This window comes from Athene cunicularia (assembly GCF_003259725.1).
Source record: "Athene cunicularia isolate RWA chromosome 3 unlocalized genomic scaffold, athCun1 chr3_part1, whole genome shotgun sequence".
Taxonomy (NCBI): domain Eukaryota; kingdom Metazoa; phylum Chordata; class Aves; order Strigiformes; family Strigidae; genus Athene; species Athene cunicularia.
Window position 1 is genome coordinate 66,067,259 of NW_020799097.1, and position 24,579 is coordinate 66,091,837.

A 24,579-nucleotide genomic window follows, 5' to 3' on the forward strand; every position below is an offset into this window, starting at 1 on the left:
ACAGGGAGAAGTTGCAGGTTGCTGCTCTCCAGAGACCAGCACTTTCTAGCAGACCTAGCAAGCATAAATAATCTGTCAAAGCTCCCTTCTCCGCTGCAGGGACAGTGATGTGGCCGGAGGGGTCTGATCAGGGCAGTGCTCTGGCCAGGTAACGGGGGCTTATGGCCGCACTTCAACTCACAAGGTGGTCTTGGCAGATGGATCCTTCAGAGCGGGGTTAGAAACGGGTCTGAGGGTCACTGCCTTGGCACTCCAGAGAAAAAGGAGTTTGTGGCTGGAAGAACACCTTATCAGGTAGCACTGCAGTCGTGGGGAGGGGTAATCTGACAAGGTACATTTTCTTGCAAGTAGATACAGTTACTGAGCCAAAGCTAAGAGCTCCTCCTAACGATAGGGTTCATTAGTCCTCTCACTGCTGCCCCAGTGGGGCTGGGGGCTACCCCAGCACAGGCAAAACTGTCTCACAGGAGCAGTTGGTCTCAGTGGGAGCAGAATAAGATACCCAGGTAAAAATGCTGCTTTGCTTGTAAATAGTCCATAATAAAAGTGCTTTATTAATATAGCACTGATTACTAGCACTAGCATATTTTACTACTGTTACAATACTATACTAGTCATTATACGCTAATTATAAATATGCTCATTTGTTAAAGACTTTAAATGGAGCAAAATAATAACTACTGGAAAGCTGTTACAGCAGTTAATAATCCTCTCCGTTTAAACCTCCTTGTTACTTGAACTTCCTCGTTCCTAGTCTTTTCTCAGGTAAGCCCCTGGAGATACTTTGACAAACAAGGTGAGAAATAATGTGCTGTCCTCCAGCCTGCCAGTAACTAAAAGGGATCAGTCCAAGAGATACCAGTCAGGCATCTTTGATCAGAGTGGTGTGATCTTTAACAAACAGGTCAAGGAAGCATCAATATTTTCTCTCTAAACCTCAGATTGCCATTGACCCCAGTTTATTCCAAAATTTGGTGGCAAAAACATTAGGGGGTATGAAATTTGTGGCCTCCTACAGCTTTCCCAGTCCTCATGGATCCCACTCCAAGCACATTTGACCCCTGCTCAACTTCACTAGGCTGCAATCCAGGTACCAGTCTGATTCAGATTTGGTATTTGTAGCTCCAGAATTTTAACTAGCACTGTTTGACAGAAGATATCCCTACCTACAAAATTTAATGGTTTTTAAATTAAGGTTTTTAGAGGGGCTGAAATGTAGGAAAGGGAGATTTTATCTTGGTTGTAGTTTCGGTAAAGCCTATGAGAAAGCTTTTAAGAGTGGCAGTTTCACTAGAACATTTTAAACCAAAGTTCGTAATCTGGATTTGTAAAACAGCAGTGTTTGCAGGTAGCATCGACATTTGCTATAATAAACTAAGATTAAAGATACACATCTGATTTTCTCTTTACACTTTTAATTGCATTGTACTTTTAACAGGATTTTGTACACAAAGTCTTTAGTGATACAGCTCATTATCCTCTTTCCCTGCCCCCTTACCTTTAGAAGAGTGCAGAAGGGAGAATTTAGGAAAGTAATGACCTATTTTATTATATAATCACAGGAATTGGAAGGTGGGAAAGGAGAAAAGGACTCTAGATTAAGGGTTAGGCTTGATTGCTGAAATTATTTTAACTACTTTTTAATTGGCAAGCTGTTGAGTTGTTGTCATCAGTGAAGAGTGCATCAACAAGCAGTATCTAAAGAGGATTCAATTGAGAAATGGAGCTCACAAGCTCTGTAGCTATCATCCTTACAGTGAAGAGTTAAGACTAAGTGACTGGATCACAAGAATACATCATACAAGGAATATCAAGGGTGGGGTTTGGAGTTAATAGTCTTTGTTGCGTTATGGTTTTTTCTCTGAAGAGGTTATGGAGGCAGGGGAGGAGACATTTGCACAGCCTCCAGCTACCCTGCTTTTGGGGCTATGCAGACTGAGGTACTGATCTCTGTCTGAAGACCTTTTCCATACAGATGCAAGACATACAGGTGAATCTCCAGGGCTTGCTTTGCTGTCAGTCCCTGTTAATAGACTCAGAAGGTCCTGTGCAGTTTATAGACCTCTCATCTAGTAGTGGGCACCTCTGTTGCAGTCGCATGTAAAACATCTTTGTATTCCCCTGATGCTGTGTTTAAAGGGTGGGGGTAGAACAAGTTGTTAAAAGATGAAGAAATTGAAAGCTCCCCTAACTGCTGTATTATCTACCTGATATTCTCCAAATGCTAGTCATTAATTACTAATGCCTTGAAAATCAGAGCAGTTATCTGATCCAAATTATGTTACATCTCTGAGCCAGAGTATTTCCATTATCTTATCATTTCCCATTCAAACAATTCTTCCTTCTCCGCAGTTGTTAAAGGCTCAGACCTCACTCTGTTTCCTCTCATTTGGACCTGTTACCCACACAAGGATATTTCTACTCCATGTCTGTCCTGTCTTCACATTGGTGAAAATTGGTGTGGGTTTACAGAGTAATTATTACAGACTTACAAATTTGTCCCTCCAGCTCCCCACAGAATTACATGTATGCATCTGATGGCAGAACGTGGCCAATGTAAACCGTAACTTTCTTTACCAGTTGGTGGTCACATGCTTAGGGAAGGATTGTACTTGGTTTAGGACTTAGGCTGCCCTTGCAGTGCTTGCACCTACAGACCTCCCTGTGAACTGGGCAGGAGAGTTCACAGTCACAGCACACCCCAAAGCCAAGCTATCAACTAAAATAATTCCGTTTGTACACCAGTGATAACTTGGCCCCATGGTGGCAAGGCAGGGTAAGTTTCTGGAATCGCTGATAAGGCTGGTCCTATTGAGCTGTGTATTCAGAAATGATGAGGTTTATTTCCTGGCACATTTGTTCTTCACTTATGTATATTTTCATGCCTGCCAGCTCTCTGAAATCTAGACATCGAGTGCTGGGGGCAGGCTAGATGCAATTTTTCATGCTGTTGACACTAATTGGATGAACAGACCTTCTCAGAAGGGGCAGTGTAGGAAATACGTATGGAAAAATGACAAAATAAGGAGTTTCACAGCTAAATAAAGACAAGTGGCTGAAAATGGTTTTTACAGCTTTGGCTTTCATATGTTTCATTTGGGAATCTAAAACCATTTCGTACAACAACTAACAAATTAAGATTCACAACACCTTTCTGAAGAAGATAATTGCTCCTGTCTTACAGATGGAGGAACAGAGGTATTGAGGCTATCATTTGAAAATATGTCCCCTGTTTTTCAAGTTCCCAGATTGAGATACGTTTAAACCTAATTCTCAGAAGCATTAAATACCTCCATTTATATTCATTCATTCGGCATTGTTTGTGCATAGTCTCTGGAAATCAGATGTGTTCCCTCCTAACTTGAATGGTCAAAATAACAAGGTGATGTGTCAAAGAACACAGAGCAACTGCAAGGCCAAACTGACTGGTACTGGGACCCGTGTCCCCTCATGCCACATCCCCTTTTTACTCACTGAGTATCTTCCTTGGATTCCTAGACAAAAGGAAAATCATGTTCTTCTTACTTGGTTTTCCTCTGCTCTCTCAAACAATTGGATGTTACAGCAATGATATTGTTTGGGTTATTGATCAGTATAGTCATTTTACCTTGTCTTTCTCCCATCAAGAAATTGTCTTCAGGTTTTTGTGATTAAATTTCTTATTGTAGAACTAGCATGGAAATGCAGTGAGAATCGTTTGTAACACCTGATCTTCCCCCGTTGTTTTGGTTTTTTCAGCATACAACAGTTTTGCCCTTTGTATTAATCGAGATGAGAACAACACATCATCAGTATCCCAGCAGGAGCTGTGGACTGGCTGCAGTGTGCACCTTCGCTGTTGGCTATATTTTATGGTAAGGGCTGTACATGCTTTGTTTTCATATTGTATTGGGGGTTTTGTACTGCTAAATTTGGGCACATATTTCATTATGGATATAATCACTAACAGATTCACGCTGCATGCCTCGTTTGGTCCAAGACCTGGGCTTTGTCTGGTTTCCCCAGATGCTTATATTTTTAGAAAGTATATGCCAAACCTCACACAACAGGAATTTGTTGAACAATCCCATGTAAGCAGTGGCCTTTCCAAGGCTACATTTTTCAACCTTTTTTCAAGCTAAATGTTTTTCTTGGATCTTAGTTTTATTGCTTAGGGTTTTTGTTCTATCAAATAAAATTGAGAATAGGCAAATGATTTCCTGCATCAGTACTGAAGCGGCAACAGAAAAGATAGAACACTGTCCTTTTTCTTTACTAGTTCATAAATTCTTTCTGTAAAATTGATTACAGAATAAGCCAGTAATCCAAACACCCTGAAGTTTGTTTTTAAAAATGCAAATGTTTGTGAAAAATTAAACTAAAACAGAAATAAGATTTCTTACACAACATTAAATTAAGTCTTTGGGCAGTTTCTATTCAAGCACCTGACTTAACATGACATAGTTGATTTACTCTGGTCATTCTAGTATTTTATTTTTCACTAAACCTTTGTTTTATTTACAATGCTCCTGAGATACCATATATCCTTTATCCTTTCTGCAAACATTTCATGACCCCCTGTTTACTTCTCATGTTCTTTCTTCTCACCTCACAAAATGCTTCCCTCAGCTAAGAGAATATTTTCCAAAATTGTGGATAATGCTTTTTCCAACAGTTAGGTGAGATGAAACTAATGAAAGACAAACATGGGCTCAAGACACTTCTGTCATACTGCTTCAACTAAGCAACTTGCCCCTTCGGTCCAATGAAAGAGAGGCCATTATTCGTACATGTATACGCTCACAGAGTGATCATAAAATGCTATAGTAATCCAGCTGAAGTGGGATGTTGTGTCCCAGGACAACAGTCACATTCTGCCCTTTGCTTTTATAAACATACATATCCTTCTTAAAAAAGAATATTTGTAATTGTAAGATAAGGACAGCCTCATGCAAAAAGGCACATAATGATTCCTTCAGGAGGAAGTATATTTTTTTTAAACTACATATAATAATGCATAACTGTGATATTTCTCAACCTTCCTCTGAAGGGTGCCTAGAGACAGGTTGGCAGAGGTACTGTACCTGTGATCTGACCTCTTGTGGCAACTGCTGTTTTCTCAAAAATCATCTGATTAGACACATGCAATAGTATTCAATGGGAATAGAAAATTGACACGATCCCATTCTGCAAGTGAAATAAAACCAGAAGTGTCTTAAAATCTTCTAAGAAGCTGTTATAGTATCAATGTGATACTCACATGGCTTGATCCTGCCTACGACAGTGCATCTACATCCTACACCTACAAGTATAAGGTAAGAGTAAATTGTAAGACAAGTAAACCAGGGGAAGAAGATCCTGCATTAAGAAATTAACTACTAAGCGAATACTTGGTTACAGCCTAGTGCTCTTTGCTTTTGCTCTTTATTGCTTTTGCCGGCATGCACATTATTTCCAAAATGGATAGAGCTACTCTTAAGTGACTCACCTTCTTCCACGTTGTGATTTCTCTAAAGATGATCTGACATAATTATTCAGCCTAAAAGGTCATCCTGCTAAATTCTGCACTTAAAGCCCATTTCACAGAATACCATAGAATAGAATACCAGGTTGGAAGGGACCTCAAGGATCATTCTACTCTTATGAAAGAATGTCTTTGGAGGACACTGGAGGCAGACACAAGCTACACTGTGCCATCATCTGGAAGTTCTACATGTCTTCAGCCTACTAGTGGTATTGAAGCCTCTATCCAAGATTTGGTTGAGGCTGCAAGCCAAATCTTGGCTCCATGATATCAATACAATATATCTCACTTTCACAGTTTGGGAAAATCTACTAGAAAGTATGAAAAGTGAGAATTTTTTCATCCCTCTCACTCAGAGTGTGCTTGCCTTTCACACCTGAGGTCCACTATCTTCCTGCTGCTAAGTCTGACCACATTGAAGTAGAGACCTTAGTCACTCTGAGGGTTTGGAATTACTTAATTTGGATTTGCTGCCCTTGTTGGTGTACCGTTTGACCCATGGAGGTTAGCAGAGTGCATTAAAATGAGACTACACATGCATATGGTCTAGTTACATACAGTCTGGTGGAACTTCCTTCCTTTGTACCTTTGGCTGTGCATGGATCGCCTGCTGGGGCTTAGTTCTTGGTTTAATGTCTTTTTACCTAGAAGTTAGGAATACACCACTTAAGAATTTGCCCTCACTGCATCATTTTTCCCTCAGCAGAGTATTTTCACTGCAACTCTCAGTATAAAGTGGAGACAGTTGCTAATCAGATGTCTACATTTTGCCCTTGAATTTTGAACTCTCTCCCCATCTCCGCTGAAACCTATTAACCATGCTACATGATTTGTGTATCATCTTGCACTTTGTACTGTAAAGGATCATACAGGAAGATATTGTTTAGGTTTGATTCTGTTAATGCATTTTTTCAACTTCAACTAGAGGAGAGTTTCTGGTTTATTTCATGTGTGGCTGAATCTTTCATATGTGAAAGAGGTGATGGTATAGTAAGCTTTTATTATATATATTTGATAAATGAGAAAACAGGCAAACAATTCTGAATAGAATCACTGAAGTTGGAGGAACATAGCTAAGTAACTTGATATCCCCTGATCATTATTCCTTTTTTTTTTTTTTTTTTTTTTTTTTTTTTTATTCTCTCCCTTCAGTCAGAGAGCATTTGAGTAGTCACACTTAGCTCATGTGCTCTCTGTGAGGGGGAACTCTTCCTTGCTCTTAAAGAACTGTGCCCAGGCAGAACATTCACAGACTTGCATTGCCTGTTGCAGACCATACATGGACTTTCAGGATCAAGGCCATGGGATAAGATGGGAAAGGCCAATTGGCTTTATTTAGCATGGCTTGTAAAGGTCACAATTTGTGTTGAATTGTTAAATCTAGACACTGCTAAGAAAACCCAAGAGCTTGCCAGTACTACCAGAAAGTACTGCCAGTGGGTGTATGGAGTTGGTTGTCAAGGAACAGAAAAGAGCCAGAAATGTGTTGCTCCTTGTAATAAGAATGACCTCATGGTAACTAATATCAGAGCCTAATATGTCCCTAAAATAAACTGAGACAAATATGTTTATTTAAAATGGTTTTCTTGTTCCCTCTGCTTTTGAGCACTTGAGGATGCCAAAAAACAGACCCTAAGAACCTGACTCCACTGCTCTAGTCATGCTGGGCTACGTGTTTGGGAGCAAAAGACTTGACCTGCTTTCTTGTTGCTGTCTCAGATCCACTAGGAGCTGCCTCCACATGTGCCAAGCTTGGACTTGATTCATTCCTTCATTTTTTGATAAAGCTATTTAAAGAGCTCAGGTGCCTTTAAACTTTCATTTGAAAATAAAGTTTCTCTTGAAGTGACTTTAGGAGAGTTCTGTAGATTTGCTAAGGGAGAGCATTTAGATAGAGTGATTTGTTGAATTCCTCTTGAACAAATTTAAGAAAGGAATGTACACTGAGAAGTTGGAATTAATTTGAGATCGATGCTGTCAGCCTTGCTCTGGGATTTCCACTAGCAATTCTCTATAGAAGGAGAGGAAGATCAGAGCAGATGTTGGCAAAGAGGTGAGGGTGTAGACTGCTGGGACAAACTTTGACATTGAGAAGGGAGGGCTGGAGAGGTAGAGTGTGAAGCTTGGTGGGAATTGACATCATGTCGATAAAGGGCAGGATTGAGAAACCACAATTGGTTGGTTGCTGGTGCCAGCGGAGCAGGAGAGACAGCGTGGCTGTGCTAGGGTTTGCTGAGGGTCTGTATGTAGGGAGGAGGTCACAAATGCTTTTGGAAGTGAGCACTGGGGACAGAGGTTCAGTAGAGATCAGAGGAAGCAGTGGTTGGGGAAAAAGTCCTTGAGGCAAGTAAAATAGATCAACTAGAGCCATGGATTAAAAGAGAAATGGGTAAGCAAATGTGCAGCTCACAGGTCAGCAGCTTGAAAGCTGAAATCATGCAAGTAAGTGAGAAAATCTGGGAGGGGGAGAGAGAGAGAGAGACAGGATTTGCAATCAGAGTGAAAGGCTGATGGAGAGGTGGGTGATAGATGAGACAATGCAGAGGAGGAGAAAAGAGTTGGAGCCAGAGCTACTCAGAACAGGAAAGAGTAGGAAGAAATAGAAGCAGCAGAAATAGGCCAGGAGAAGATTAGCGTCCCCTGTACCTGACCCAGAAGGAGGGTGGGAGAGCAGAAGTGTGTTCAGCAAGAGAAGGCTGCATGGATCCTCAGCCTGTTAGGTCTGACATAGTCATTATGGACTGTTAACTTTCTGGCTCTCCTCCACCTCCACATCCTCCAATGTTTCAGTCAAAGCAACAGTACAATCACAGATGACATGCATGGATAATACATTCTCATTTGCTTGTGCAGCTCCTTAAAATATAGCTCAAGAAGGCATAGCAACCATTACTATATTTAAAATGAAATATTATTTATTGAAATAGATGACTTCCAGAGAAGACAACACCTTGCAGCAAATGTGCAGTTTCTGTCATTCTAGCTACCTGTACATAAACACAAATTTCTGCTAAGCTTTTTTCATCCCAAAGGGTGCCAGCACCATGTCATGCTGAGTATCTTTTGCATGTGACATTATTTACAGCTGCAGTTTTCCAGAACTTGTCTTGTTCTGACTGCATAAGCCACTCCATATCAGTAGCACAGTCCTATGATCCACGTATTGTTCTGCACCACTCAGATCAATGGAGAAGAATCCAGTGTAAGAAACTGGAACAAGACTGGATGATTGCTGTTATTTCCTAACTGATGACAGTTTATTAAACTTACTTTTTAGGCTTTAAAATTTCTAAACAATGTGCATTCCTGGTTTAGGTGACTTAGGCCTGACTGGCTGGTATTATAAGCAGCCCAGCATCTGAATGTGGCTGAGATCTTAACTGTTCTGATTAGATGCAGAACAAGCTGGTCTATGTTTTCAGGGAGCAGAGGGGAGGAAAAAAATCATCAGGATTTATGAAAATGTGCCTCACATCAGTCAGTATTAGAATCCAAAAGTAGAACAGATTTAGTGTGGGTCATTGAGTTCCTGCCTTTGAAAGCACAGGGGTGGTTCCTACTCTATAACCACAAATGATTTGTTCCTTAAAGTTTTGAATGACTCAGCTACTGTATGCCCCATCACCTCCTTTGGGAGACATTCCACAATTTAATAGTTCTGGATAATGTTCTCACTTTTTGTGGAAAAGGAAGAGAGTGATGCTAGAAAAGATCATGAAATACAAGTGTAGAAAATGCCCGTGTTCTGTTGTTTGGTAAAGAGTAGCCACAAGAGGAACTGGCCTAGGATTTGTTCAGGACCAAAGATTCAGCCTTCCTTTCTGCCAGTCACTGGAATCCTGAATGGCACAAGAGATGTGGGAAAGGATTTTCTACTGCAAGACGTAACAACACAAGAACTGCCATAGTAGATCAGAGTAGTCATGTAAGGGGCTCTAGCTGTAGCAAAAGTCAGATGCTTCAGAAGAAGATTAGCAGGCAATTTTGGAATAACCAGCCTGTAAGGGAAATTTTCTTCCAAAACCTATGTCAAGAAGTAGATGCTTGGATCCTTCAGTCTTGATGATTTATATGCTTTGTACTCTTTGAATTTAAGCATAACATTCTTATTGCTCGTACAGTCTTCTGACTTAAGAAGCTTGTTGAGAGTTGCATGTTACAGCCCAGAGAAGAGGAGTGGACTAACTAGACTTCCACGCTTGTATACTTCAAAACTTTTTTGAATATCTTGATTTCAGTGATGTATCACTGAAAGATAGGGTAGAGCATTCCAGAGGTTAATTAGGCATCATGCAGAAAGATATTTCCATTATCAGATTTTAATTTCTTGTCTCTGAGATCTGTTGAAGTGCTGCTTATATTATGAGAAAGAGCACTGGGAGGTCTTTAGCCATTTTTTGACATGCATAATTATAATATTCTGTGTCCTCTCATTCATTGCTCTTGAAAACTTAGACAGCCCCTCATCTAGTAGTTCCTGTTCCCAGAACACATAGTACTGAGTGTTATTCAGCTGCAGATTTTGCTGAAGGACTCAACTCGGGCAGGAAATGGGTGGAGACTCTCAGAGCTCAGACCACTATGTGCCACCAAGCTGTGATGCAAACTCCTGTAACTGAAAGCAGCCATCATGAAGGAGCATCCGTTTTCTGAAACGTGTCTTCCATTGCAAAATCTTTCAGGTGTCATGCTTATCTACCATTATATCCATATGTTGAGCTTGCTTCCACCAGGACTAAGTTTTACAGGTGCTGTTGTAACAGCTGCAGTACTCAAAGCAACAGGCAGAGCGCGTGTAAACAAACCACAAAGTTCCAACAATTTTTTGTCGTTACTTTTTCTCATTAACAGAAGATCTAGAGCCAAAGAATAAATGTACATGTATCTTCTCTGCATAGTTTTCATTGCCTTCTGATGACTTTGATAGGAGAGATATACAACATCTCCTGTATACTAGAAGTGAAAAACAGCTACAAAGTCAAAATTTTGACAGATTTTTTAAAAAGAAGCAATATTGTGTGCCTTCAGATCACTTTTTCTGATTTTCTACACCAGCTGGTTGAAAATTTCTGAAAATCACCACTTTTTTTAACAGACATTTTAATTTGAATACAATGTGTGAATATTTCCATTCCTTCTTTTCTAACAAATGGCTAAATTAGCTTGATGACCTGTAACACATTCATTTTTGAAAACACTCGGTGATGTCTACATGGGCTGCCACATGGAAGCAAAAGACAGGGAGGTTCAAGTTAATTTTATCTTTTCAAAAGTAGCCGGTCCAGTTTTAGTTTAAACTTTTTCTCCTCAGTTTATTTTTATCTAAACGACCCATTTTTTTATACCTGCTCAGTAACAGGCTCTTAAATTGGATCTAGATTTGCACTCCTAAGTAAACCTTTAATGCATGCTCCCCTGTGCTTATCTAATAATGAGGTTGGACAGGAATAATGACGACTAGAATTGCAACGTGTAAGGCATTCATTAACATCAGTAATCAGCAATCTTGTGTGGAAGCTTTATGCCTACGGTTGATCAGCCCTTTATTGTTCGGCATCGAGATAGCTTGTATTCAAGCAGGAATGAATCCATTAAGAAAGGCCATCAGGTGAGGTTTCCATGGCAGCAGTCGGCCCTTTGCTGCTCCTGTTTGTGGTATAGACAATGCAGGAATAGTCAGCATGTCACTGCTCAGTGGAGAGAAGGCTAATACTACTCCATCCCAATGTAGTGAGCAGCATGGTACAGCTCATTTAAGGAAGATCAGGTGGGTTTGTGACCATTGTCTCCCAAGCGGCGCTTGGTACCTCTTGTGCTCAAAGCATGAGTTCCTGCAGCGTGGCTGCACCAGGGGCAGGCATACAACAGCTATGCTGAACACATGAGCAGTGTCACCAAGCAATGAATGGAATGGGCTCCTATGCTGGGCAGCAGAGAACAGAGTTCATGAGCTGTACTCAAGGACTCTGAACTAACCAGAGATCTCTGACATTCGGGACCTCATCAGTGACTTATTGGTTGGAGTCGCTGATGAGCATAAAGGCATTCTAGTAAATGCCACTTGGGTCATGAAGTTGCCTACTCAGGTGCAGTTTAGAAGATCCCTTGAAAAGTCCCTCTATGAAGGTGCTTTATAGTGCTGGACAGTTTCATCACACAGAGAAAATAAGTGAAAAAGAAGCACTGGCTTTTTTCAAGCTCTTTCCTTGGAGCTTGTTTTTCATGGAATCATCATGAAAGCAAAAAACTGAAAAACATTAGGCAATACTAGACACTCCATGCTAAGCCAGCCTGGGAGTAGAGGACATCCCGTTACCTTCTACCCAACTGTCCTGTCTTTTTCTTTGATCAAGAGGAACATGGTATCCCCTGTTACCATGGGTTACACAGGAACCATTTATTTTTTCAGATACCTTTATCTTGTCAGGTTAATTCTGTCACGGAAGAATGTTATGGAAAATAACTGTAAAGTACAGAGATCATTTTCCATATGTGAACTCATTTGGAGAAAGCATTTTTAATCTGCATTTAGATCATGCAGATTAATTTACTGACACATGTAAATTCCTAAATGAAGTGTCCAACTGTTAAGGGTTTGGCTGTAATAAAAGCTTTTCTAAGGAGGAGGGAAGCTATGACAACCATGTACATTTCCAGGGTGATGGAGAATCGTTAAACAGGGATTCTGTACTCTCTGTGTGACAGGCATTTTATGGTAACAGTTTTGGGTGGATTTCTGTGTCTCTGCCCTTCAGGAGCCTATGACTATTGATCTAGTAATCAAAAGCCTTCCTTAAACAGAAGTATCAGCAAGTGAACCAAATCATACGGACATGGAAAACCCCAACAGTAATAGTCCGTGCAGCAGCTGAGTCTTCTGTAGCTGTGCTTCACCAGGAGCTTCTCTGTCAAGTTGCTGGGTCAGAAAGGAAGAGATGTACATTCTTGAAGAGAGCCTAGCACCTCACGGGCCCCAGCTTATCTACTCTGAGCACTTTTCCTGGTTACCCTCTGTGATGTTTGCTCAGTTGTTTGGCAGCATTTGCCTTTCTTAGCTTCCACCTACTGGAATGTGTGGACTCACTCTGCTCGCTCTGACTTCACCACTCATCACATCAGATCTCAATGCAAAAACTATCCCTTCAGAGGGTACACGTGTCCACTGCTGTCACACACAGCAAAACCACGTACCTGGAGTGCTTTGTCAGGATGCACTGTAGTAAAGCTGTCTCTTGGGTTGGTGTACCAACAATCTCCACTGTAGCTGAATGCTAAAATTCTCTGTCACCAGCAAACCATCATCATTTCTTTTCCTTGATTGTATATTGAGTGTGGAGCTGGGCAGAATTTCACTGATGAGGTGGTTTCTTTATTTTTAAAGTGTTTATCCTATCTAGAGAAAAATTATTACATCCCAAATAATACTAGGTAACTGAAAGAAAAGGAGGAGCAACCTAAAATGCAGGTGTTGAAGAAATTATTCTCTCAAAGAGAAGCTGAGCCATGTGTTTCTGGCAAACCCAAAAACTGTCACATTTGCCAGGTATAGCAAGAAGCAGCAAAAACACACAAACATGTACAAAATGAAAGAAAGATGCTGCAGAAAGCAGGGAGTTGGGCTGTGGAGGAGAGATTGAGAACCCCAAATGCTCTTTGGATAAAGAAATTGCTTGAAACAGAGGGTGCTGCAAGAAACAGGGGTGTGTATTTCTCATAAATATAAATGCAGCAAGTAAATACCTGCCTACATCAGAACATGACAATTGGCCAACTGCTCATACTAAATTTAAGACAAAGCAGTAAGAATGTGGGAAATCAGTCCTACTTTCATCATTTGTGATGTCTGTTCTGAGTGGATGTCATCCAGGTGCTCCAGTTCAGTTCCAACTTGCAGTCCTTTCAAATAATTGTTTTTCAGGTTACAGTAGCTAAGCCTATAGCCCAAGGTACTTTTGAAAAACAGGGCTGTGAAATAACAGTACTTGTTATTTCTGTTTTGTTTCAGGGTGTGCTGGATTCACCACGTTACAGGAGTGTGGGTGTACCCGCTTCTTGAGCACCTCAGCCCAGGTGTCAAAATAATCTTTTTTGCAGCTGTTACTGTAATAATTAACGTATTCTACTTGGTGGGAGAGGTCCTGAACAACTACATATGGGATACCCAAAAATGTGAGTATTGTTTTAAGAATGAAATACACTGTTGGGACTTGAGCATGCTCCCCTGAAAGTTGAGAAGGTTTTAAGCTGCTAAAACAATGGAGAATGACAGAAGTTCCACCGAGATGTCTTGCTTGCCTGCTCTTAAAAGCAGCTGGATGAACGGAATGGCTGCTGGAGAGAATGATGATCTATGAATATGGGGGGGGGGCACGGTGGTGGTGTTATAACTTTCAATACTAATTCAAGAGCTGTTGGCAATTAACTGAAAGGTTTACAACCGGCTTATTAGCAGATGAACCTAGATGCAGCTAGAATAAAGTATCATTCTGTGGGAATGCTGTTAACAGTAAGCTTAGACTTAGAAATATATTCTTCTAGTATTTTCAGGTATAAGGTGTCTTCTGCTTATAAATTTACTTAAGGAAAATGAATATATTCATGTCAGTAAAGTAATAGGAATGAAATATCACCTTAGTGCAGGGTAAACATAACTGTGCAGACTCTACATCATCTACCCTGCCTAGGCCACCCATTGCTGAGTAGAGAAAAAGGGAAAATAAGACAAAGACAAGATTAAAAGTAGGCTCCTTTAATTATGAAATATGTTTTTCATTTATCAAATTGCCTTAAATAAGCAAACAGCATTCATAATCGCTGCAGTGGAAAATCACAACTGGAGTGAAATCCATGCTCCATGGGAATTCTGTCATTACATTGTTGGGTCCATAACACGTTTGGACCATATGAATAGCCTGTATGCCCTTGTGGGAGAATTAGTGTGTGCTGTTTAATACACCATAAATTCACATGGTAGTTTATTACACACACAAATCTCCTTAGTCCTCCGATACTAGGTATAACCTAATGCCAGAAGCTCAAAGCAGTTTTATTTGTCATTTGCTCATATTAGCACCCAGGTATAAAGTGTCTTTTTGGTTTTGCTCTAGAACCAGCAATCACAGTCACAGTGTTCAAGTCTAGTTTTCAGTCCTCAGTTTGATGTCACATTCACATCTATTTAACTTATTTAATTCAGGAAAGAAGTTTCTAAAAACGTCAGCCACAAGGAATAATGTCATTTGACCTAAGTCCTGTATGAAAAATAATAATGTGGTAAAGAATCACAGGTTCTCACAAAGTCCATGAATAAGTAAATGGTGGAAAATCTCCCACAGTATTCCACAGTAGACATAACAAAACCCCTGGTTCTTGTGACCCTTCACCTTAGAGGAGTAAATGTCAATCTGGTCATTCTTCCAGCCTCTTCCAAGGTTCACCATGGCCTTATTATCCCTTCCATCATTTCCTTGATATGGTTAAAGAATATTGATCCAAAGTCCTTTGTGGCTCAAGCACTTGCAAACCAGAAAATGCTGTGAATCATCTGCTGGTTTGCTGTGCTTGAAACACTTTGTATAAACCTAACCTGAAGCATATGGCAGGCACACCACAAACAGCAGAGGTGTAAAATAATGCCAGTCTGTCACCATGTGGGACCCAGGAAAATATTATTTGAAAACTGTATATTTAAAAGAGTCTTTTGATCAGTAAGCTTGCAAATCAAAGCAGTCTGCCACCAGAAGATTTCTGGGGTGAGAGGGGGTTGTTTTGGGTTTGGAGTTTTTTCCTTTTCCTCTGGAGATGAATTAATAAAACCTCACTACTGACAAAATGATTTGCAGTTAGTTTTTCCAAGTTAAACCACAAACATGGTAGGCAAGGAAAAATTTGCCCTTTGTACAAGCCAGTGTCTGTCCACAGTTTTGAGGGTAGATCTGCATTCCTGCCAAACTATTTGATGCATCCACAGTAGAGTGCTTCGGAAGAAGGGAAAGACACTCTTTTAAAAAGGCAAATAAAACAGCTCATTTAAAACTACTGGAAAAGTTCCTTCTAGCAGAAAGCAGAAGACACAGGATTGGCTCTGGAGCAGCCTTGTAAACCCACTGTAATCTTTTGGACCTGGCCTCTTGTTTTGGTTGTTAAACCTTCAACTGTGGCTCTTCCATTACATCGGTTTGCCAGCAACACCCAGGGCCATTGTACTTGAGCTGCTGGCAGTGCACAGACCCGTTTGTTTCCATGTTGCTTCTTTCAGCAAGGCAGCTCTGCAGTTGTGCTTTCTAACTGCAGATGGGTCTTATTGTTTCCCATACTGGAATTAATTAACTGTGTTCTGAAAGTGACTTTCGGCGTACCTACCATCTACGCATATATTGCATTAGCAGGTGATCTTACTTGTGACTGAATTTTCCTCTCAGCATTCTCAAATATTGCTTCTCTTTTGCCTTCAGTCCTCAGAAGTCTTTCTTTTCCAGCATGCAGGAGGCCTGAAAACCTCCAAAAGAAATATTTGTATTTGAGATGTCTGGCAGAGAGGGCTTAGTCAGAAGAACAATACTTTTGTCAGATACCAATAGTAATTCATTGTCCAGGAACAGGCATATGAAATAGCTGAATGTTTTCATTGCCAGAAAAAACACAATCTGCTGCCCGGCCCAGACTTTGCTCAGCATAGAAAAGAGACAAGTCCTGCAGCAAGGATAATTTCTTTGAGGAGCCCTACGCTCAGCTCAGCCCTCCTGATACTACTGAAAGACATGGCCATTACAAGAAGAGAAAGGCACCCTATTAACAGTAATTGATTCTTCATCCTTGTACTCTCAAAAAAGGGAGACGTACTTGCAAATGTTTAAAAACCCAATGTTCAAATAGAAGGGGGGTTAAAGTTATTGAATTCTGAAACAGAATTTTTAAAACTTGCTTTCAAATAAAGTCAGCTGCTTAGCTTCAGCTATAATAACATCTACTTTAATTTGCTTGTAGGTAAGCAGAGGAGGTGAGGGAAATAACTGTTCTCAGACCCCTGCAGCCGTCAAAGGCTGAGCGTGCGGCAGGGGGTTAGGCTGATTTGAAAATGGTGCGGAGGGAGGGAGGATTGTGCAGTTCATTACTGGACAACCACTGCCATCAGGTGTGCAGATGTTCTTTTCGTTCACAGCAGGTGAGGTAACACATGCAAGAGCATGTGAGCAAGTAGGGGAGAAACAACAGCAATAAAGGGAAAAGAAAGATTAATGCATTAGAAGAACCTCTCTAAGTAAACTCTTCATTTTTATTAATTGAGAGATTTTTAAAAGCTTTTCTCCATATGTTTTCAGGTATTGAAGAAGGAAAAGAAAAGCCAAAATTGGACTGAACAACAGAGGCAACATGGAGGATTATTTATGATTCCATGGAAGATTTCTCATCCCCAACAGGGGTTGGCATGGAGAGGAATCTTTTGGAAAGGAGGAAGTTTAATGGGCCCTCTGCTCAGTGCAAGGATATTTTGGGGGTTTATATGGAGGGAAAATGATTTTAGCTAAGAATAATAATAATAATAATGTTTCAACCTCCGTTCCTATTTCTCCATTCTTGCATGTGACATACACATATAAGATGTATATTTATCTCCACGGCATTCTCAACATGCATTTCTTGCATCAAATAAGTCATTAAATCATTAAGTCATTAAATCTTTTCACTTCCGTCAAGAACAATGAGCCCATTCTCTGTATTGTTTGAGAAAAACTTAACCAGATAGGTCTAATATGGGGAAACAAAACAATCCTATATATTTCAAAGTACAGTGTAAAAATACAGTAGAAGTTAATTGCATGAATGTATCCAAAGAAGAATACAATCTGGCTGAAATATTAATGTAACACTATGTAACAGCTGCCTTAAATTGCTGATGTTAATAATTTTATCAGTCCAGTAAAATCTTACTTGCAGTGTTAGACTATCTGAATATGATGCAACTTTTCTTAAAAAGGCCTAAATAAAGATCATATTATCCCTACGTTTCTGTTTCTTCATGCTGAGTCTTGAAATTCTAGATGGATTGATGGCATTTGAATGATATTCCAACAGCAGCAGCAGCGGTGACAGACGTCACATTGTGACAGATTATCAACTGTGGCTTAGGGTGGGAAGCCCATAGCACAAACCCTGTTGACTTGTCATTTGAAGGACTTGCATAACTCATGCTCTGCTGTAAAGTCTAGGACATTTTTGCAATTTTTTTATTTCACAGGGATTGTTTCCTTCACTGAATTCAAGAATTCATTCTGATGGAAAGAATCTGTTAAATAAAAATAAGAAATGCCAGAATGCCACACAGCTGTACACATTCTGCTAGAGCACACTCTGAATGTCTCTGCTGTATTTATTGCACTACTGAATGGCTGAGACCTCAAAAACTGGCTGTTGATGGAAAGATTCCTCTTTCTCAGCAAGTTTTGCACCTGCTCAAGATAATTTTTCTTCTTTCTTCTTCTAATACCATGCCATTTTAGGTGATACTGGAAATGTATCAAGAATATAAAGAGAGCAGAAACATAAGAGATCAAAATTGCATAGCTGATTCCATAGGTAGGCGTCCAAGTGAAAGAAGATGCCCTTTCAGAGGTACAGCATAGAGACACTTAAAATTGTCATTCCCCATATCTGTGAATCTGTGAATATTCAGCACCTCAAAAAAATAGACTACCAAGCTTAGATCTCAGCTAAGCCCCTTGGTTTGACAATGTTACCCAAAGGCAATACGTACATGACAAAAAAATGTGGTGAGTTTTAATTGGTTTGAGGAAATTTATAGTATTCCAAGAAGGTTTGAACTCAAGTTGTCTTCTCAGATCTCAAAAAGTTCTCCACCCCCTATGAGCTTTGAATTATCGTATTTAAAGTCAAAAACATTTTAGAGCATTAAATCCAGCCTATGATGTATGAACCATGATATAAATAACTTAGAGGCCTGTGTACCCAGAGAACGCTCTTCTAGACTGTGTTCATTCCCTTTAGAATTACACAATCTATCATTCTTAAGAAAGATGATGGATGTATGATGACTAAAGTAAAAGTGACTTGTAAGCTTGCCAAATTTCAACCATCTTGGCTGAAATTGTCCCTGAAAGGTATTTCTCTTGGGGGAACTATTTTTTTTTGGTGGAAAACTTTTTGTCAGAACGAGTCATCTATTTCCAAGTGCAAGGCTGTGAAAAAAAAAAAAAATCATCTGGAAAACTTTTCTCTACTTTTCTCTTGCTGTGAAACTGGGTCTTTGGAAGAAGGATAGCATTTGTTAGTAACACTTCTGAATTTATGGGGAAAATCTATTTGTCTTTGTCCAAGTTGTAGAAAAATTATGCCTGCACTTCCCTGTAGTGCACAGGTAATTCTCCAGTGTTTATCAACATCAGGAATGATCCATCTTGTGGCTCAACAGGATTTTCCCTACTGTCCCTGATCTGTTGACCTTCTCAGGCCTGACTTTCCAAGGCACACACCAGAATGGGGACCCCAACTTTGGTTCCCATGTGTTGTCAATACTTCTCCAAAGCTGATGCAAATAAAGCTGCCTAGACCGAATATGAAGGAAGCAAAGCTCTGATGAAAACCTGAGCAGTAAGAATAGGTTCTAGATGGATAAACTAAGTGAAAAAACCTCTATCTTTTCCATAATAAAATTAAATTAATAATGTTTGTTGAGTATGTCATAGCTGTAATGATAAACCACATAGAAAACTCTGAAGGAATCATTAGTTTTGTTGTCAGAGAAGAATATAGCGTGCAGTACATAAGGCAGGCTGCCACACCTTGAACCACAAGGAAAAACAAAATACAGTTTCATCATTCACTGAGCACCATCCATCATGTGTTATGAATGAGGCATAGAAAAAAATATTGTGTGATCATGTAATTAAAGTCAGTATCATAATTCATACTCACAAGGGGCCAAATTAAGGTTGAACAGACAGCCTTAATTCTATTACCTCACTCTTGAATGCCCAACTCTGCAATTTTAATATTACTCTTTTGACTTAGTATAGAACACAAAAAAGTGGGGATTTATTTTTTTTTAAAGGCTGGTTAGAAAGTCTAGCCACAGATTTGCTGTGAATTTCAGTATGACTGTATCTCCAGTCTGGCTTTAGAAAACACATCCTCACTTTCTGCTTGCATTTAGTTACCCCAAAACATATATGCACAGTTTCCCTATCACTCTGTTACAAAGAGGTTGCCATAATTTGCAAACTTTTGCCACAATTTTAAAATCAAATTATTTTAGTCTGTGATTTAGCTTATGTATGATAAAAGCATAATTTTCTGTCTCTGTAGCAACCATTGCCTTATTTTAAAAGAAAGCAACAAATAGTATCTCTAATTTTAAGTTGATTCTTTTTTTTCTCTGCCCATATGATTAATAATAGCTAAATTACCACCAGTGCTCCAGTGAGCAGACTGAAAAATGGCTAACCATTCTGCAGGCTCCCACGTGGCAGTTTGTAATGACTGTATAAGGCATACACCTCTTAGTTCATTTTTCCCGTTGAATTTGCTATTCAAAGACTATTTCAAATCCAAACAACAGTTTCTTCTTTGCCTTTTATTTTCTATAAAGATTGGGCAGTCTTCAGGGCTCTGATAGACACTTTGGTAGCCTTTGAAGACTCAGATACTGTTAGACTGAACACTGAAAGGATTTATAATCTAAAACTTGAGTTAAAAGTACAGTCCTGAAAATACCATCAACCCGAGGTTAGCATCACTGAGGTGGGTTTGGTGTTCCTGCCCTGGGAGTAAAGGAGCAAGCAGTAGGAGATGTGTAGGTGAGGTCACCTCTGAATGCAGCCTTGGAGAAATTGTGCTACTAATCCTGTCTTTTAATGCTCCCGTCTTTCATGTGAACAGGGGCAAATGTTGATGACAGGTATTCACCAGCAGCACCAGCAAAAGAAAGCTCCTAATCAAAGCCTAGTGTATCCTAGTAGAAGAGGTAATCTCTGCTGGCGTATCCCAACTTCTCTGCTCTGCTCCTGCGGTCCAAAGCTTCACGTGCCACTGTAGCCAGCCACTTAAACTGGGCTCACAGGTGTTGCAGGGAAGAAAAGAAACCTGAGAGTTTTGTTAGATATTTGGGCCATTATGTTTGGCCAACATGTCTGCATATGTTGTAAAAGTGCAGTTGTCTTTGACGTGTCTGACTACAGTATTAAACCCGGGGTTTGACTATTGCAGAAGTCTCAGGGGAAAAAAGGCAGTTGCAGGTTTGACTGGTCAACTTTCTCCAGTGGCGATGTCTCCTCTTTTTGAAGCAAGAAGGACAAAGGGGAAATGAAATTAGCCTGGAAAGAAAAAGATACATCTGTTGGCATCTGTTTAGAAAAGTACTTAGGTTCATGCTGAACTTTAAGCACACACACAGGTGCTTTTCAGCACAGGGGCTTGCTGAATGAGGGAGCAAGTAGACTTGCAGATGGGACACTTTCTGTGGTGCTTCTAATGACGTCATGAACTGAAAGAGCTTTTTGTGCTTAGAGTGAAAATAGGTCTTTTGAGCATAGTGACTTCCTCTTACTTGTATTATTAAGTAACTGTAAGAACAGAACTGTCCAATTTACAGACCATAAACATCAAATATATTTAAAGCATATTCTCCAAAATAAGCAATTTTATTTTTATCAAAAATGCACTCTGTTTTGTTCAAGTAACAGATGGAAATCAATGGATTTTAATGTAAACCAGAAGAGCAAGTTGTAGTCTTATTCCCTTAAGTGCCCTTTTCTTGTTCAGACCACAGCTGTAAAGGGATTTGAACCTCAACACAGTAAATGCCAGTATGGAAATTTGAAAGGTAGACCACAGACTTCGTGGCCCACCGAAGGAGGTATCTGCTGTTCCTTAGGGTTGTGTAAAATGAGACAGAAGTAAAATAGCATCTTTTTCATATAATTTGTATTGTAGCTACTCATGGTGTCCAAGTTCAGCATTTTATATATAGCTTGTGTATTAAAAAGTAAACATCTACCATTAGGCTGGAGAAGTATCTCCACAGTGTGCATTCTAAATATAGAGATTTCTATGATACAGTCAGTACTAGGACATTATATCTCTTTGCTTTTTTAATATGCAGATAGTCCATACTGTATGTATATTGTGCACATAAAAGTTAAACACACATATGCATACAGATAGATATATATATACACACACACACACATGATCTGTAGAAACAAATAACGACAGTCAGATGTTAAATGGCAGTTACTAGCTTAACATGGAAAGAGATCAGGCAGTGTGAAAGGTGTCATTCTTGGCATGGACAGTAACTCCACCATAACTACAAACTGGCAGTTCTTTTGTTCTCCCACTTTTCCCCTGGGAGTAAGGCTGGTGAGCTGCCAGCCACCCTGCCTGTAGCAATAGGGGTGATCTGCGGCTGCAGTACTCTGCAGTACTGCATTTCTGGTGTTTAATTTTGCAGGCAGATCAGTGCCTGGTTAGCTTTTTCTACATATTATCACCTTGCTTATTTTCTATGTACAATAAAATAAATTGTTCTTGCTTAATAACGGTTCCCAATTTAGCTTCTAAGTTTACACCTGACATGTAATGGGATAAAAGAGGGGGAGGTCACCCTCTTCTGCTACTGGTATTAAGCTGCAAACCATTTTCTCTAGAGGTGGCTTAACAGAACAGGAGTGTTATTAGTCACAGAGTAGGAGGAGGCAATTAAGCATACAATACTTAGAGAAACAGCAGAAGTTATGATAATGCAGGACCTCAACTACTTGTACATAGTCTGGCCAAGTCACCACGGGACAAGTTATAAAGAAGGAATTTCTTGAATGCTTATTTCTTGGAACGAGCAACTGTGGAGTACACAAAGGCAGGGAGGGCTCTTAAAGCTGGGTGAAGCTCAAGAGATCATTGGAGATGTAATCCTTTCTGCCACTCAACAGAAACATTTTGAGATGAGTGCTCATGAAGCAACTCTGGGGAGCTGTGTAAGAAAGAAGACAACCAAAAGAAGATAAACTAACCCGGTTAGAAAAATCACCTCACTTTTGGTCTAGCCCAGAGCTAGGTGCATCTCCAGTCCAGAGAGAAACAGTCAAAGTGGGTTTTGGTCTCTCTCTGCCCAGGCCATTGAGTTATGCAGGATTTTGAGCCCATTCCTTGGAGAAGGAGTTACTGAGGCCAATCCTTATGTAGAAATGGTGCTGTAGGCATCCTGCCAAGGACAGCACAACGTGTAGAATCTCAGGTCTGAGGAAAAAATACGCAGGCATGTGACAGTATATTGTGATACTTTTAATGTCAGAACCACTGGTGGAATAGGCGTAGTTAGAGGTATGTGTGTGTATATATATATATAGGTATAATTATATTCCAACTATTTCTAGTGTTACAGAGTGTTTGAAGGGAGCCACAATACTGAATAGGCAGTAAGCTTAGAAAGAGGTCCACTGGGTGGCCTGTGGTACAATTAAATCAAGAACACTTGTAAACTGCTGTACCTGGCTGCCACTGCTGTCAGAATTACAAAGGCGGTTTTACTGCACAGTGCTGCAGCATCCTATTTGTACTGGCCCACACCTTAGTCCTGGGTAACGTGCAATACTTTTCCTTCAGCAGGGAGTCCACATAGCGCAAGCCATCCTAGGGGTTAGCCAGACCTTGGCTGCAGACACATATAGTTATTATTCTGTGCTTGTGAACTGAGCTTCCACAACAGGCAACATATATATTGACGCATGCCATAGATACGGTCGGTATGTGTGTCTGGAGATTTCAGATTAACTCAAAGGAAAACAACAAAAGAAAAAAAGATGTAAGGCTTTGTTTAATAGAGCATTAATTATGCAGGTACTGGAAGATTTCTAGTTCCTTTCAGCACTTTTACTCAGAATTTAGATTCTGCTGGATATACTTAATTTTTTTAAACCCTCTACATTTTGCAGTTTACACATTTGCATAGCGTAGGACTACTGTCAAGAACATATATCTGCAGATCTGGGGCATGAGCTGTTCTCATCATTTCAGTGGGATGGAGAAGAGAAAACAGTTTAAAGGAGGAGGGTGGAGGAAGGGAAGCATTTCCTTTTTTTTTTAAGGAATCATAAAGACACACAGGCAAGTGTGTCAATCATGAGACATAGTTCTCTCTTTAATATTGTCAGGAATACAAAAGTTCACAGAGCACATGTGTGAGAGGGTGCTGCGCTGCCTTGACTACATGATCTGCATGATACATGTCAGAAGATGGGAATGTTGCTATGGCAATTCTTCCCTCTTCTCAATACTAAGTTGACAAAGAAGCCAGTCCACAATCAGGCAGGCTCACTTATGAACTTGCCTGCTTGGAGATGCTAAATACTATATATAGGTTCTCTTGAAAGCAGACAACATTGTTTTCTGCTCTGACCTCTTAAGGCCCCATGCCCCAGACCTCCTCTATTCCCAAGGTTTCTGTGATTTGAAAGCTGCTGAAGGCAGAGATTTACCTGAATTTTGTGCCGAAGACTGTGGGGTTTTTCCTCAACTTATAGAGTGTCCTTCAATTTCCAACTTGCTAAGAAGACAACAGACAGATGGGTCTTTTTACATTTCCAAAAGTCATCTTGCTGTTTTATAAAGTTCTGGATCAAGTAATCCATAAATCTTTACTTTCAATCTGCAGAGGAGTAGCCTGTTCCCATTTACATTTCCCCCTGGCAAGACAGTGAGAGAGGCACTCAAAGCCTGTTGGTTCCCCCTAGCTGGGTTACCCTTAGAGCCCATCCTCTCCCTGCTTGCACTATCAAGCCTTTCCCACTGTGCTTGTGGATACTGTCGTGGGAAAGTGATGCCTTTACCACCAGCTCTCCTAGTTGCACCTTTGATTTCCCTTAGAAATAATATCCTGGTTTGTTTCCTGCCCTAAAAATCTGTATAGCACTGTGTTGTGGAACCAAAGCAACTGGCAGCTCCATTGCAGAGGTAGCAAACTTCAGTGATTCCTGTATGACAGTGTTTCCTGATGTCCAGGTTGTATCATATTTTCTAGTAGCAGGCTCTGTTTTCAGTTATGTTCCTTTTACCTAACTTAT

The 24,579-nt window shown here is 40.1% G+C and overlaps 1 protein-coding gene across 1 annotated transcript in view; it reads left to right on the forward strand.

Annotated features, from left to right (window-relative positions):
• Positions 1-17,057, forward strand: part of AIG1 (androgen induced 1) — a 126,089-nt gene extending 109,032 nt beyond the window's left edge. Inside the window, exons 4-6 of the mRNA XM_026845880.1 lie at positions 3,739-3,854; positions 13,509-13,672; positions 16,825-17,057. Of these exons, the coding sequence (XP_026701681.1) occupies positions 3,739-3,854; positions 13,509-13,672; positions 16,825-16,862 (318 nt within the window). The 3' untranslated portion in view covers positions 16,863-17,057. The remainder of the gene's footprint in view (positions 1-3,738; positions 3,855-13,508; positions 13,673-16,824) is intronic.
• Positions 17,058-24,579: the final 7,522 nt, after the last annotated feature.